At 39.8% G+C, this 13,104-nt stretch overlaps 1 protein-coding gene across 1 annotated transcript; it reads left to right on the forward strand.

The window, feature by feature from the left end:
- Window positions 1-2,841: 2,841 nt before the first annotated feature.
- got2b (glutamic-oxaloacetic transaminase 2b, mitochondrial) lies at window positions 2,842-12,243 on the forward strand. Its single transcript, XM_080458341.1, has 10 exons — window positions 2,842-3,032; window positions 6,773-6,929; window positions 7,402-7,530; window positions 7,634-7,693; window positions 7,773-7,934; window positions 8,953-9,057; window positions 9,220-9,370; window positions 9,843-10,008; window positions 10,093-10,243; window positions 10,946-12,243. The coding sequence occupies exons 1-10, from the start codon at window positions 2,950-2,952 to the stop codon at window positions 11,066-11,068; spliced, it is 1,287 nt and encodes a 428-aa protein (XP_080314467.1). The 5' UTR covers window positions 2,842-2,949; the 3' UTR covers window positions 11,069-12,243.
- Window positions 12,244-13,104: the final 861 nt, after the last annotated feature.

A 13,104-nucleotide genomic window follows, 5' to 3' on the forward strand; every position in this document is an offset into this window, starting at 1 on the left:
CAAATATAGCTTCACCAAGAAATGTAAGAATTTTATGACGTTCTGCCCCAGTGTAAGAGAACAGCTTTATGTGCAGTAATTTTGACATCCTCAACAGTACAGAAGAACAAGATTGAACACCTGATTGCGTGCGTGCAAGGACACCTCTTGAGAAGGTTCTCATTACAAAAACAGCACTGTGCTGTTGTGGGCATTCTGGACGTGATGCAGTGCAGCATTCAGCCATAAAAACTCACTATAAAACATCACTGTTTTCCTCTGTGTGCTCTACATTACTATACATTATTTCATCATTATCCACACCTCTGTCAAAAAATGCACGAGGTCAAAGCCTCATGGGAAGTTTTGAGGATTACCTGCAAGTTCGTCTTTATGTGCTGTGTGCAGTTTAAATCCATTTTTAATGGAAACAACAAACAAAGAAAAAAAATAAGTGTTGATAAGACACAGTAACAATGAAACTGTACATATGCTCGTGCAGTATTTTAAGGACTACTGCTGAAATCTAAGCTGCAAAACATTATTCCTCATTACAGTCAGTCACTTTCCTCTCGCTTATCAGTTCCTGCTTATGCTTTTTTTTTTTGCTGCTCTTCATTTTAATGCTTCTTTCAGCTCTGATCTGTTTCTCAACTTTCTTTGCTTTGTCACTTGATATTAAACTGTCATTCATTTTCGGCTTAGTGTCATAGAGACAAATGTGAGAAGATTTTCACTCTGGTTGGAAGTTTGGGATTATAGTTGGAGAAATTCTTAAAGATTTGGATGGATTTTAAAATTGCATGAGTTTCCACTCAGAAGTATTAAAAGCAGGTGCAATTCTAATAGGTAAACAAATGTCCTTCATTTTAAAGAATAAATTGTGAGTCCTATAAACATATTGCTCTCTGTCTCTTCTCTGTTCTTCTCTGACATGATGAGTGTGTCGGAATTATCCGTATCTCCTCTGCACACTGACAGCCCCACATGTAAGCCATGAGCATGTCCTGTACTGATGCTCTGTTGGGGTGCCAATGGAAGCTGCTGTTGTCTGACACAATGCAGGAAAATGTTTCATGGACCTCCAGGCTCTGCTGTGTGATGTTCCTCCAGTTCACCCTTCCTCTCCTTGGTGATTGTTGCTGAAGTTTAAGTCCAAACTAATTTGTAGATCTCTAAAAGAAAGAAATTAAAACTACCTAGCATATTTACACGAGGCAGCATTACCCCCACCCCCACCCCCCTTGGCATTAGAAGAAAACAGAGTGATAACAGGAAGAAAAGACAATGTAGTGTGTTGCATGAGGGAGGCAGGATTCCCAGCGAAGGCTGCGGTGACTTTTAACACATTGAACACCGCACACATGATGGTTACATGGTAAAATCCAACTTCAGTTCACTCCCACTAGTTTTCCCTTTGTCCCATATGTCAAGTAAAATTCATGCAGCTGTTACACATCTACACTAAAAACTGTTGAGCTGTGAAGTGAAACGTAAAGATTTTCCCATCGTGGCAAGCATAGATGAGGGGGGAAAAAAATCAATAATTGCACTTTATAATTACACCTCATTCAGATTCAGGCACATCTTTCTGTACTGAAATTCTCCATTCCATTTTTACAAGTTGTTTTCTGACCCCTTCTCCTAAAAACAGTTTAATCTGATATATTTGTAGGTGTCACTGCATCTTGAAAACATCTTCATTGGCAGGACCATACTGGAACCTAAACATGTACAGAGCAACTGCCTAAGTACGGGCAATTGGAAAATTCCTAGTGTCTATTGCCCCCAAGTGGTTTATCAAGTAACTGCACAATATAAGGCACAAAATACGATATATTATAGCAGTAGTGCTGTATCTACACTGTATATCATGTCTACCAGCTATAAAATATAGTTGTTGCTGATGAAAGATTGGGCATCTGTGCACAGTTATGTAAAAACATCTGGAATTGCTCTAATTGCAGTTTGAGGGCTCTATGGTCATTTTGTATCTCATTGTGGTCATTTTATATTTCTCTTGCTTCTTTCAATGTTTCTGTGGTAATTTTTTTGTCAAATTCTTTTTTGTGTGTTTGTGTGGTCGTGTATACCTTTGTGGTCATGTTGCCAGTCTGTAATGGTAGTTTTGTCTGTCTTTCTGTCTGCTTGTTTTAGAGGCGGGTTGGGCGTAATTATTTCACTTTACTAGCATTTTATTTGACCTTGTTTTTGTTTGCATTGATAATGGACCGGATGACAGTGGATATTCGGCAGGAGACTCCCTGGAAAATGATATTTTTAGATGATATTTAGATCTGTGGAAAGGTGAAGGTCTGCACCGAGAAGAGGAATAGACAGTATGAACCCAGGTTTATGAAAGAGAGGGAGGCACGCAAGAAGTACGGGTAGCGAAGGTGGGTGAGTTCAAACACTTGGGGTCAACCATCCAGAGCAATGGACAGTGCAAAAAAGAGGCAAAGACGAGTGTCAGAGCTGGTGTGTAACAGAAGGATAACAACAAGAATGAAGGGGGAGGTTTACAAGACGGTGGATATTTGTTCTGATTACTAACTGACTAAGAGGCTATGCGGTTTTTCATTGAGATTTTCATTGGGTGTTAGCAGGATGAACAGGATTAAGAATCAACATTATTTTTACATCATTTTTCTGACCATCAAAGGGCTAAATCTGGTTGAAAGGTTGTGTAAATGCAAACCTCTAGTTTGGTCTTGTTGTTAACCTCCTTCGTGACTGATTAGAAATACTTATTTCTTTCTGGGTGTTTTATGTCCCTCACTTTGCTGCAGTCTGCACGTAAGAACGGTTAATGGATTTACACAGATTATGCTCTTGTGCGTTTCCGCCGTGTTGACGTTGCACGAGCTCTTGTGACGTCAGTACGTACGAGAGGCGTTACGTCGTCGTGGTGGCGCCTGCCCTTCACTTCAGTCCACATCCGACTAAGCTCGACTCCCAAGAGCAGCAACCATGGCCCTCCTCAAGTCCAACAAGGTGATCTTCTGCCTGGGCAGCATTTCCCCGTCTCTGGGAGCTCTGTCCACCCGCAACAGGTAACCAGACCTCATACGGCCAAAACCTGCTTGGACACCGAGACGCCTGCATTGATAAAGTGCGGCTTTCTTCATATATTAACGGCGATCTTTCCCGCTTCACTGCCAGTCTGACAGGCAGATTAGCTGTTATTTTTAGTTTAACGGCGGTGAGTGTTTCGCTGCAGGCTGCGGCTCTGTCTTCGGTGCAGTCCTACTAGCTGCAACGCTAACCGCACACAGGGGTCAAATGGTTCCGCCAGGCCCCGCGGTGATGTCGGCTGCACTCTGCTTCCGTGCAGCGAGTTACTGTTCAGGTTAACGCTCTCCAGTTGATTTCACGGAGTTGCAACAGTCGCTGGGTTCTGGGATTCACACTAACGTGACCGTAGAAGGTTATTTTTCATGCACTTCATGAGGATGATGAATGTCACGACGCGCCAGTGTGTCAGAAGCACAAGTTCCCTGCATCAGTCAACGCCTTCTGTCAGAGAAATGGCGGCTCAGTCACATTATAATCTATTATTGTCACAATGTATCACGTCTTTTGTGTAAAAGGTGTTTTTATTGGCCGTTTATCCAACTTTTTAGCGAATTAGAAAATCGCGATAGCTTCAGTGGTGAAATCCCACGCTCTTTTTTTGAGCCAACAGACTTGTCGTAGTTTCTAAAATAGCGTGATCTGATTGGCTGTAGCGCTCCGCCTTTGTGCGCTGATTGGCTCCTCTTGCGGTTGACATCGCTCGTGTCTTTCAGGGTGACATTTCTTTTTTTTTATTTATTTTTTATGTATCTCTTAGTGAAATGTATTATCCATAACAGTATGATTTGAAGTTTAATTCACAGCTTTGTGTGCTCTATTCTCATTTTTCTGGAGTCACTAGTCTGTGCGTGTGAAACCGTTTCGTTTTGTGAGCACATTGGCTGGTGGTTTCGTTCTGTGGCTGGGCTTCAGAGAGCCTCTCTCGTGTCATAGCATGTTTAAATTAGTTCAAAATTAATTGGTCTGACAACCCCAAACATACCTGCTCTACAATTTGACAGAGAGGCCTTTGATCCGTTGCTCACGAATAATCTCCCTGTTTACATAAACTCTGAAGTCCACCGTTCAAAGGTTATGTGCACGTCCATTTGACAATCGATACCTCTTTGGGTAGCATTTAGCTGTTTTCATTTTCAAGGCTATCATACCACATGTTGGTAAATGCCACAAAAACAAACTGTATCCTGTTTAGTTTGCAGTAACAAGGAATTTTTTGTCTTATTCTTTTTGACCTACTATCTTCACAAACATACATTGACTGACAGTGCAGTGCTTTCTGCATATATGTTCAGTGAAAGTTGAAAAATCTTATCTAATCATGAACTTCACGTATAGAGCCAGCCAGACTAATCCATAAACTGTGAAAAGATAACACCAACTACATGAATAACACAGGACTCTAATAAACAGCCACAAAACATATCAGAAATGATATTCTTTAACCCTGACTCAAGATTTCAAAAGTTTGTAATCAATTCTAATCATTTGGAAAGAGATAAAAGCTGAAACACGGATCTGAACATTTACCTTTTCATTTACAAGATCATTCTCTTGATAGTCATGCAGTGACCATACATTTGTTGATAAAGTCACAATAGGACATGATCATCACATGAGTGTTAATATTATTGGATTGGAGACTTTTGGCCTTTGCAAAAGGTTCTGTACTAAATTTAGCTGCAAAGTGTAGAGGGTTCACAAAGTGGAAGAAACCTGAGACCATGACATCTCACTGAGGACAGGGGTGCAGGCTACTCTGTGTAAAAATCAAATCACTGAATGTTTGTGTTTTACCAGAAAGCCATGCTGTCATACGAGCTCCCTTTTCTTTCTTTCACAATACGTTTAATGCAGGTCCCATTCTTTTTACAGCTTAAGCTATATTGCTATACACAATAACTTGCAGACTGAGTCTGACTGAGGATAATAGGGAAGACCACACAACCCTTTTAACAATTCTGACTATGTTGCGTTCTTTAACTGTGACCTGTTTACTTGTTCTTTTTTCATAAAGTAATTTTTTATGGACCACTCTTGCAGGGTACATTTATTTTCTGGGTTGCTTTACCTCTACTTCAATTGCTAGGGATATTTTCATGATTTCGTTATTGTCTGAGTTAACCCTGGAAAATTGAGTACCGTAGTTGAAACTTTTAAAAGATGTATGAGATGGTTTCGTGCAGCTCCAGAATTTTGATTGGAGAGGAAAAAATATATACATTTTCAACTGATTAATGTATCGACTATCAAAACAAATTAACCAGGTGAATATTAAACAATTTGAACAAACCATAAACCTCGGTCTGAAGGGAAAATAAAAGTAGCATTTTTTAATAAATCCACATTTATTGAGTACTTGGGGAAAGTCAGAGTTATTTCATAGGCAGTTTGGGTCTTCAATCCAGATTAAGCGTCACTCTTGTTTCTGGACTCTGGACCTTCTGAATGGATTATGTTTACTTCATGAAAACCTTTATCCACTGAGCATGTGTTGTTCATGTGTCTGTATGAGTGTATTAACCATAACATCACATGAGGAGTATTATGTCCACTGGAAGCAGGAGGTTTGCTCACTCAGGAGTCGCTGACAATGTCCTGCATCACAGAGAAAAAGCAAAACTGCAGCTCTTCTTACGAGTCTCGGGATGTCCTGCTTTTGTTGCGATTGAATGTCTTCACATCCCAGTAATTTCCCAGTCTGATACTTCTGTTTTCTTTGTATATTGACGTGCAAAGTGGTTTTATCGTGTACAAAATGACATGAACTTGTTTTTTTCTGTTTATTCTGAAATTCTTCATCATCTGCTGGATGTCCTCTTTCACATGCTCTGTGACACGAGGCCAATGAAACTGGCCTGAATGCAACAAGGTGTCAGTATCAGCACAGTGAGGCTCAGCAGTGGCATGGGGCCAAAGTTGGAGCTGCAGATGTCTGTAGAAAAACAAACAGTGGTCACTTGTTGTTTGAAATCATCTTGTATGTCGTTGCATACTTTGTTGCACAGGCAGTGTCGAAAATACAAGGCACAACATGGTCGTTCTTGAAATGCTGATATTGGTGTTGTAGACGGCGGCTGATGCTGCTAGGGTGCTATTTTTGCATGGCTGTTATGTTATGCATGGACTCGGCAATATTTTGTCTGATTCATGAATCAAATCAGTTTTTAAGTTTCCGCTCCAAAAGAAGAAATTCTGACTCTTAGTCTTGGCAGTTCCTTTGTTGTTGGCTTATCTTCCTTCTTGATCAAGTTTCCCCCCAGTGTTGTGTGCATTTTTATGACTGGGTGAATATCACAGGTCTTGTATAGCAGTGATTCTCATCTCTTTTGAGTTGCAACCCTCGAGATAACTTTCTTTGGTGTTCCCTACCCATCGTTCTCTCTGAATATATGAACGTGTATAGCACGGTCGGATCATTTTGCAGCGAATTTGAAATGAGTGATTTCTTTCAAATCCAGACATGATTTAACTTGTCCAATCTCGCCTGCTAAAATAACTTCTGGCTAAATTATGAAAGTTGCAAGACAAACTAGTACAACAAATTTGTCTTTAATGTCAAGTAACTAAATATTTATTATGAAATTTGTGGGAATTGCAACACTGAAGTTGAGAATAGCTGATGTGAAGTGTATTGAAACCTCTGAAGTGGTGAAAATGTGTGTAACTACAGTCCAGTTACCGTTGTGGTCACTAACGAGCATATTGGGTTTATTTGCAGCTCATGGTGGGGTGGAGTGCAGATGGGTCCCCCCGATCCCATCCTGGGGGTGTCGGAGGCATTCAAGAAGGACACCAACCCAAAGAAGATGAACCTGGGAGTTGGAGCCTACAGGGATGACAAGGGGAAACCCTATGTCCTCAACTGTGTTCGCAAGGTAAAGCTGTTGGCAAACCTTCCAGTGAATCCACACAGGTTCTCCTGTTGAATGCACACAAAGTGACAAAATTTAATTAGGGATTCATTTTTGAAGGTGATATGCTGCACTTGTCTCGTAGTTGACAATGTGACTTGTTTAAGCAGGTGCTTTGAAAACACTGCATTGTTTATTTTGCATCTTATTGTAAAAAAAAAAATGGAGTCAAAGGTGATGGCCCAGCAAGATTTGTTCATGGGGCAGTACCCGCTGTGTCATTATGACTTGTGCTTCTTGGGTGTATTACAGGCTGAAACATGTGGACACAATTCGATTTTTTTGCACTATCACTGTTATATAGTTTGTTTTGTCTTAGTTAAAGTGCCAACAAAATCTCATGATTTTCATGCCTTAGTTGATTGAAAATATATTTTTGAGATAGTTGATTGCAATGTCACGTTAATGTTTTTTTTTCTTTTTTTTTTTTTTCTAGGCGGAAGCTTTGATTTCAGCTCAACAGCTGGATAAGGAGTATCTTCCCATTGGTGGACTGGGGGACTTTACCAAAGCTTGCGCCCAGCTGGCTCTTGGTGCTGACAATGAGGTCCTGAAGAGCGGTAGGGTAAGTTATGATGTTCACTAATCCAGCCACAATAAAGTTCATATGACTGTTTTAGAACTGAATCTGAGCAGCAGTTTTTTTTTTTTTTTTTTTAAATCAACAGAATATCACTGTCCAGACCATTTCAGGGACTGGATCGCTGCGTATTGGAGGCAACTTTTTGGTAAGACTCATTTGTATTTATCATTTACAACAGTGAAGACATTTCAGTCGTTCAATCAGGCTGTCTTTCTTTGTCACAGGCTCGGTTCCACGGAGGTCCAAAGGATGTGTACCTGCCCAAACCCTCCTGGGGAAACCACACGCCTGTCTTCAGAGACGCTGGCATGCAGCTCAAAGCATACCGATACTACGACGCTTCCACCTGCGGATTTGACTTCAAAGGAGCTCTTGATGACATTTCTGTAAGATCCTTTTAGATTTTCTGTTGGAATAATGCTTCTTGAAAGATATTTTCCACAAGGACATCCTGTTTCTGACTTCTTGAGCTTTGGGAGAGTCATAATATAGACAGGAAATTGATTATAGAACAGCATTTGGACCAGTTGCACTGTCACTACTGTGCACCAGTGATCTGTTAGACATGATGTAACACTCAGCTGCTGAGAGCATTTTGGCCTGTGGTATAAACAATAACCATTTAGCCATTAACTTGTTCCGAAGCTTTCAACCACAATAATATCTGCGTTGTTACCAGTGTGTTTTTGCAACAGCTCCCAGCAAGGACTTTGTTTTCACCCTCACTTCTCTTTGAGTAGAGTTCCTATTTGACCAAGTAAAGGAAGCACATCATTTTAAATTCTGAATCAGGACATTGAGTACCATTTATAAGTAGCTGTTAAAGTGTCTGTCGTTTCATATTTGAATGTGTTAATCCATATTGTAATAATCTGATAGTTCTGCTATATTGGTGTATTTTGCATACTGTGACTTATTTGTAAATTTTACGTCAAGAAATATAGTTTGACCTGGTGCCAAGTCAGTTTCCTTGACTTTATAAAGGGTAAACCATCTTAGTCTCCACGCATAGTGCGAAATTGCATCTTCATGTTTGGAGTTAAGCGTCGCGCTTTGGAGGTCGTCTTTAAAAAGAGATTCGTCACTCCACTGTCACAAACAAACTTGACATTCAGTAATCAAACACAAAGCACAACACCCTTAAGGTTTTAAAGCACATCTCCTATTTTAAAGTCCTCTTGTATTCTTGTAGTTGGTCAGCGGTTATGAAAATAAATGTTTACCCAGAGCCCTGGCTTAATTGACATTCAGTAGAGAGGAGGACGTGAATAGATTTCCTATAATGAAATGTATTTACCATATCTAATGTTGCATTTGGAGTCGAAAAGGAATTGTGAAATTGACTGAGCAGAACTGCAGTCGTAAACTGATGTTGTATTTTGAAATCTCCTCTTTATGTCTCAGAAAATTCCTGAGCAGAGTGTGATCCTGCTGCATGCCTGTGCCCACAACCCCACCGGAGTGGACCCCAAGCCTGAACAGTGGAAGGAGATCTCTGATGTTGTGAAGGTGAGTGACTGTTATTGTCATGTTTCTGTTAGATGGTGGCAGGAGTGTGTTTATTCTTTACAGTCTTTGAGAGGTGATCATTCACAGCACCTTAAATGGTTTTCTTCACCTTCAACGTTGTAGTTCTGATATCTACCACTTTCTTTTTTTCCCACTCTATAGAAAAGGAACCTTCTGGTGTTCTTCGACATGGCCTATCAGGGCTTCGCCAGTGGAGACATCGATCGTGACGCCTGGGCTGTGCGCCACTTCATTGAGCAGGGACACAACATCGTGCTCTCCCAGTCTTTTGCCAAGAACATGGGACTTTACGGTCAGTCAAAGCTACGTGCAGGCTTTCCACGAATAAGCATTATTAACACATATTAAGCGAGTCACAACTTAGAAATGAAACAAGACTTTTGCAAAGTTTCACATAAAATCCATGTTTGTGATTTAATACCACGCTGTGCTTGTAAACTTCATATTCCAGTGCAATTTATTTAAAAAGCCCTCAAACCTTAAAAGTTCAAAAAAAAAAAAAAGAAATGCTGTAATACGTTTATTTAACTTGCATTATTTGTGATTGTATGTAAACTGGTTCTTTTCACTTTTCGTTCTATAATACGTTCAATATGTTGAATGCAAACAAAGCTTTTCCTACTGTTAAAATATACAGATGTTATTAATTACAAACTTAATCCAGTGAGATTATTCTTTCACCTTCTGAAAAGGCCTCTGCTTGGGGCCAGCTCTGATTTATTGAAATCTCTGTCGTCACTGTAAATGACTGTGAATGTTAACAGGTGAGCGTGTCGGAGGCTTCACTGTGGTGTGCAGCACCGCAGAGGAGGCAAAGCGAGTGGAGTCTCAGCTTAAGATCCTCATCAGGCCCATTTATTCCAACCCACCAATGAACGGGGCCAGAATCGCCACAACCATTCTCAACACACCAGAGCTGCGCTCCGTGTGGTACGAGCTCCCAGTACCTTCTGTCTTCATAGAAATCAGTGTAGAATTTGTTTCTACATGAATCACACTTTTTGTCTATCCCAGGTTGGAGGAGGTCCACGGGATGGCTAACCGCATCATCAAGATGAGAGAACAGCTGGTGGCAGGTCTGAAGAAGAACGGTTCCTCACACAACTGGCAGCACGTCATTGACCAGATCGGCATGTTCTGCTTCACAGGCCTCAAACCCGAGCAGGTGATCAGTCAGTAGCTCACAGCAGAGACGAAATCAGATTTAAAAAAATATATAAATCTAGGTTTTTCAGTTATCCCTTGTTTGATGTACAGGTAGATGTGTTGGATCCAGTTATAACGATTACTTGATTCCTCCCGGTTGTCAGCGTTCTCTGATGATGCAATCAGACTTATTAATACAGAATTAATTTCTAAAAGCTCTTTGTCAGACCGTTTAGGAATTGAAATATCCAAATCTCCTCTTTCAATTATATACAGCTCGAGCTGGGACAGGTAACTTCCTGGATGCTCTGCTGGTTGCAGTTTTCCAGATAAAGTTTTTATATTTGCAAAAATCTCCCCGTCTCACTATACATAGTAGGCAGGGTCTGACTTTCTTGTACTTGGACAAGACTTTATTTGCATTTATTGCATAGAACCGCAGTAGATCAAACAAAATGTATTGTAAACCTGCGTTAGAGTTCGACATAATGTCGTTTCTCCTTATATTCTCTAAAATCTGATTCTTTTTTTTGTTTGTGTTCTTAATGTTGCTATTAATTCAAACGAGTCACAGAACAAACTATTGCAAACTGAAAAAAGACATTGTGTCCTGAATCATAAATTACGAGACAAGCTAATAATGAAAGTGTAAAAAACAAAACAAAAAACATCCCACAGGACGCCGTTCTAGTAGAATTGTTAACTTGTTTTGCTCTTGCAGGTTGAACGGCTGACAAAGGAGTTCTCCGTGTACATGACCAAGGACGGCAGGATTTCCATGGCGGGCGTGTCCTCTGGAAACGTGGGCTACCTGGCCGATTCGATCCACGCAGTCACCAAGTAGAGTGGAGCCCGTCGGGAGAGTGGTGAAATCAAAGCAGCCGTGATAGAAGAGGAGCTTCAGACATCGCTTTTTCTCCTCCGTTTCACCTTTTAAAAGTCAACTTAACATTTAGATCAACCTTTTCTGGATCAGAGTTTAATTTGGAACAGTTAAATGTTGTTTTTGTTTTTTTCCAGTTACATTTGTTTCTTAAAACATTTCATCAAACAGGCACCCCTGCTAAAAAAAACAAGATTTTCTTTTTCTGCCAGAGTCAGTGAGCTGATATCTAACCTTGGCTTATTTATTATGTGGAGTCAACTGTTGGCTGTGTGTTTGTCCTAAATGTGCACTCTTTATCTGCTGCGGGCCCGTTCACGCTAAATCATCAAGCAAACAAACCAAGGAAATGTTAGCTTGTGTGTTAGTTTAATGTTCGTCATGAGCTCTCTGCTGCTCTGTGACAGCCTGTAGGAATGATTTTTTCTTAATTTAACGGTGGATGGGTAGCACTTTATGAACTGAAAGGCACTGTTTGGATATCAAGACATGACCTTTGTTGATGGTAAATTTTGCTGTAATAACAGGACCTTTTCATCTGGGTTATCAATTTACATTCATAGCTGTTACATAAATTAATCAGTTCTTCAGCAATGTAATTTGGCTTTTCTTCCATTACTCTTGTGTTCAGTAATTTTTTTTGAAAGATTTTTAATTTTAGGTGGGCACATGGCAGCAGTGTCTCGGGTTACTCTCGCCCAATTCTCCATCAAGCACACAGACCAGAAGAGTTGCACTACAATACAGAGAGTAAAGTAGAGCTAAGCATTGACTGTATACCCTGGTTTCCATGCTTAATATTGCTTTTCACATATTTGCTCCAAATATGCCTGATCTTTGAGGACTGTGTTCTTGAAAGCCCAGTGCATGTCTGTGGGCTAACGTGACTTGTTCATGAGGACATAGGACATATGCACAAGCTGCTGGTTCACTCAGACATCGTATCTCACTGTATGGATCGGTTCATCAAAACTGTGAGTCAAAGGTGGCGTTTGGTAATGTGGGCTTTGCCCCCAGTCTGCTCATACTTCTGAAACTCATGGCTCTTTGCCACCATGTTTTACATTCTGTCCTAAAATATGGATCATTGGTCATGTATCATTTATTGAACAAAGAATAAATCCTTGTAGAGTCGGGATGTGTTTTGTTGTGTTTTCTTTTCAACCACTGCAATCAAGAAATGTTAAGTCATTTTCACACTTATCCTTTGGTCTACAGTGTAAATTACTGCTGCATAATATCAGTTTGCAGCAAATCATTACTGGTATAATGTATCATTTCTGATCCAGTCTCAACTCTCATAAAGCACTCGATGAAATACTTTGACATGAAAGGTTGTGACTGGTGGAATCCTAAATCCAAAATTTTGAAAATGGCATAAGCTTCTTAGTGTTTTTTAAGTTTATACATTTACCACAAACTACACAACTGAGTAATCCTACAATATGAGTTATTTGTTAAAAATGTACTCAAAATACCACTTATTAGATGCAACAGGTATCTTTTTGAAAATGGACATTCTGTCAAGTCTTTTTTACACCTCATTTACTGTTATAATTATGTCATTGACCAAAAGATTAAGTTCGTGAATAATGCGCTAACAGTGTTGTCAGGTCTGTAACACAAGATCAGCCTAATAAAACAACCCAAAACCAAATCTCAGAGTGTGCCCATATGAACACTGCTTGAGTGCATGTCCAACTGTGTTGCTCTCACTGTAAAGTATGTTATGACGATAAAATAACGACTCAGTGTACCAATATTAATAGATGAATATATATTCTAAAATGCCTATATTTACATGATCAAGAAGTATATAAATGCAAATCGAAACAAGATCAAGTTACAAAAAAGCATTGACGTATATATTTACAAAGAAAATATGTATGTCTTATTCTAATGAACATGCTTTTTTTTTTTTTTTTACATTGAAATATATTCAGTAATCTGGTTCATCTTGTCTGTTTAATATGAGTACACGACGATCCTCTGCTTTT

Source organism: Lipophrys pholis, assembly GCF_963383615.2.
Source record: "Lipophrys pholis genome assembly, chromosome: 2".
NCBI classification, from domain to species: domain Eukaryota; kingdom Metazoa; phylum Chordata; class Actinopteri; order Blenniiformes; family Blenniidae; genus Lipophrys; species Lipophrys pholis.

Excerpts from the sequence above, each read along its gene's own strand:
- got2b (XM_080458341.1), top strand. The coding sequence starts at position 2,950 with ATGGCCCTCCTCAAGTCCAACAAGGTGATCTTCTGCCTGGGCAGCATT. Across the intron at positions 9,058-9,219 it reads AGATCTCTGATGTTGTGAAG|AAAAGGAACCTTCTGGTGTT; the intron begins GTGAGTGACTGT and ends CCCACTCTATAG. Across the intron at positions 9,371-9,842 it reads CAAGAACATGGGACTTTACG|GTGAGCGTGTCGGAGGCTTC; the intron begins GTCAGTCAAAGC and ends GAATGTTAACAG.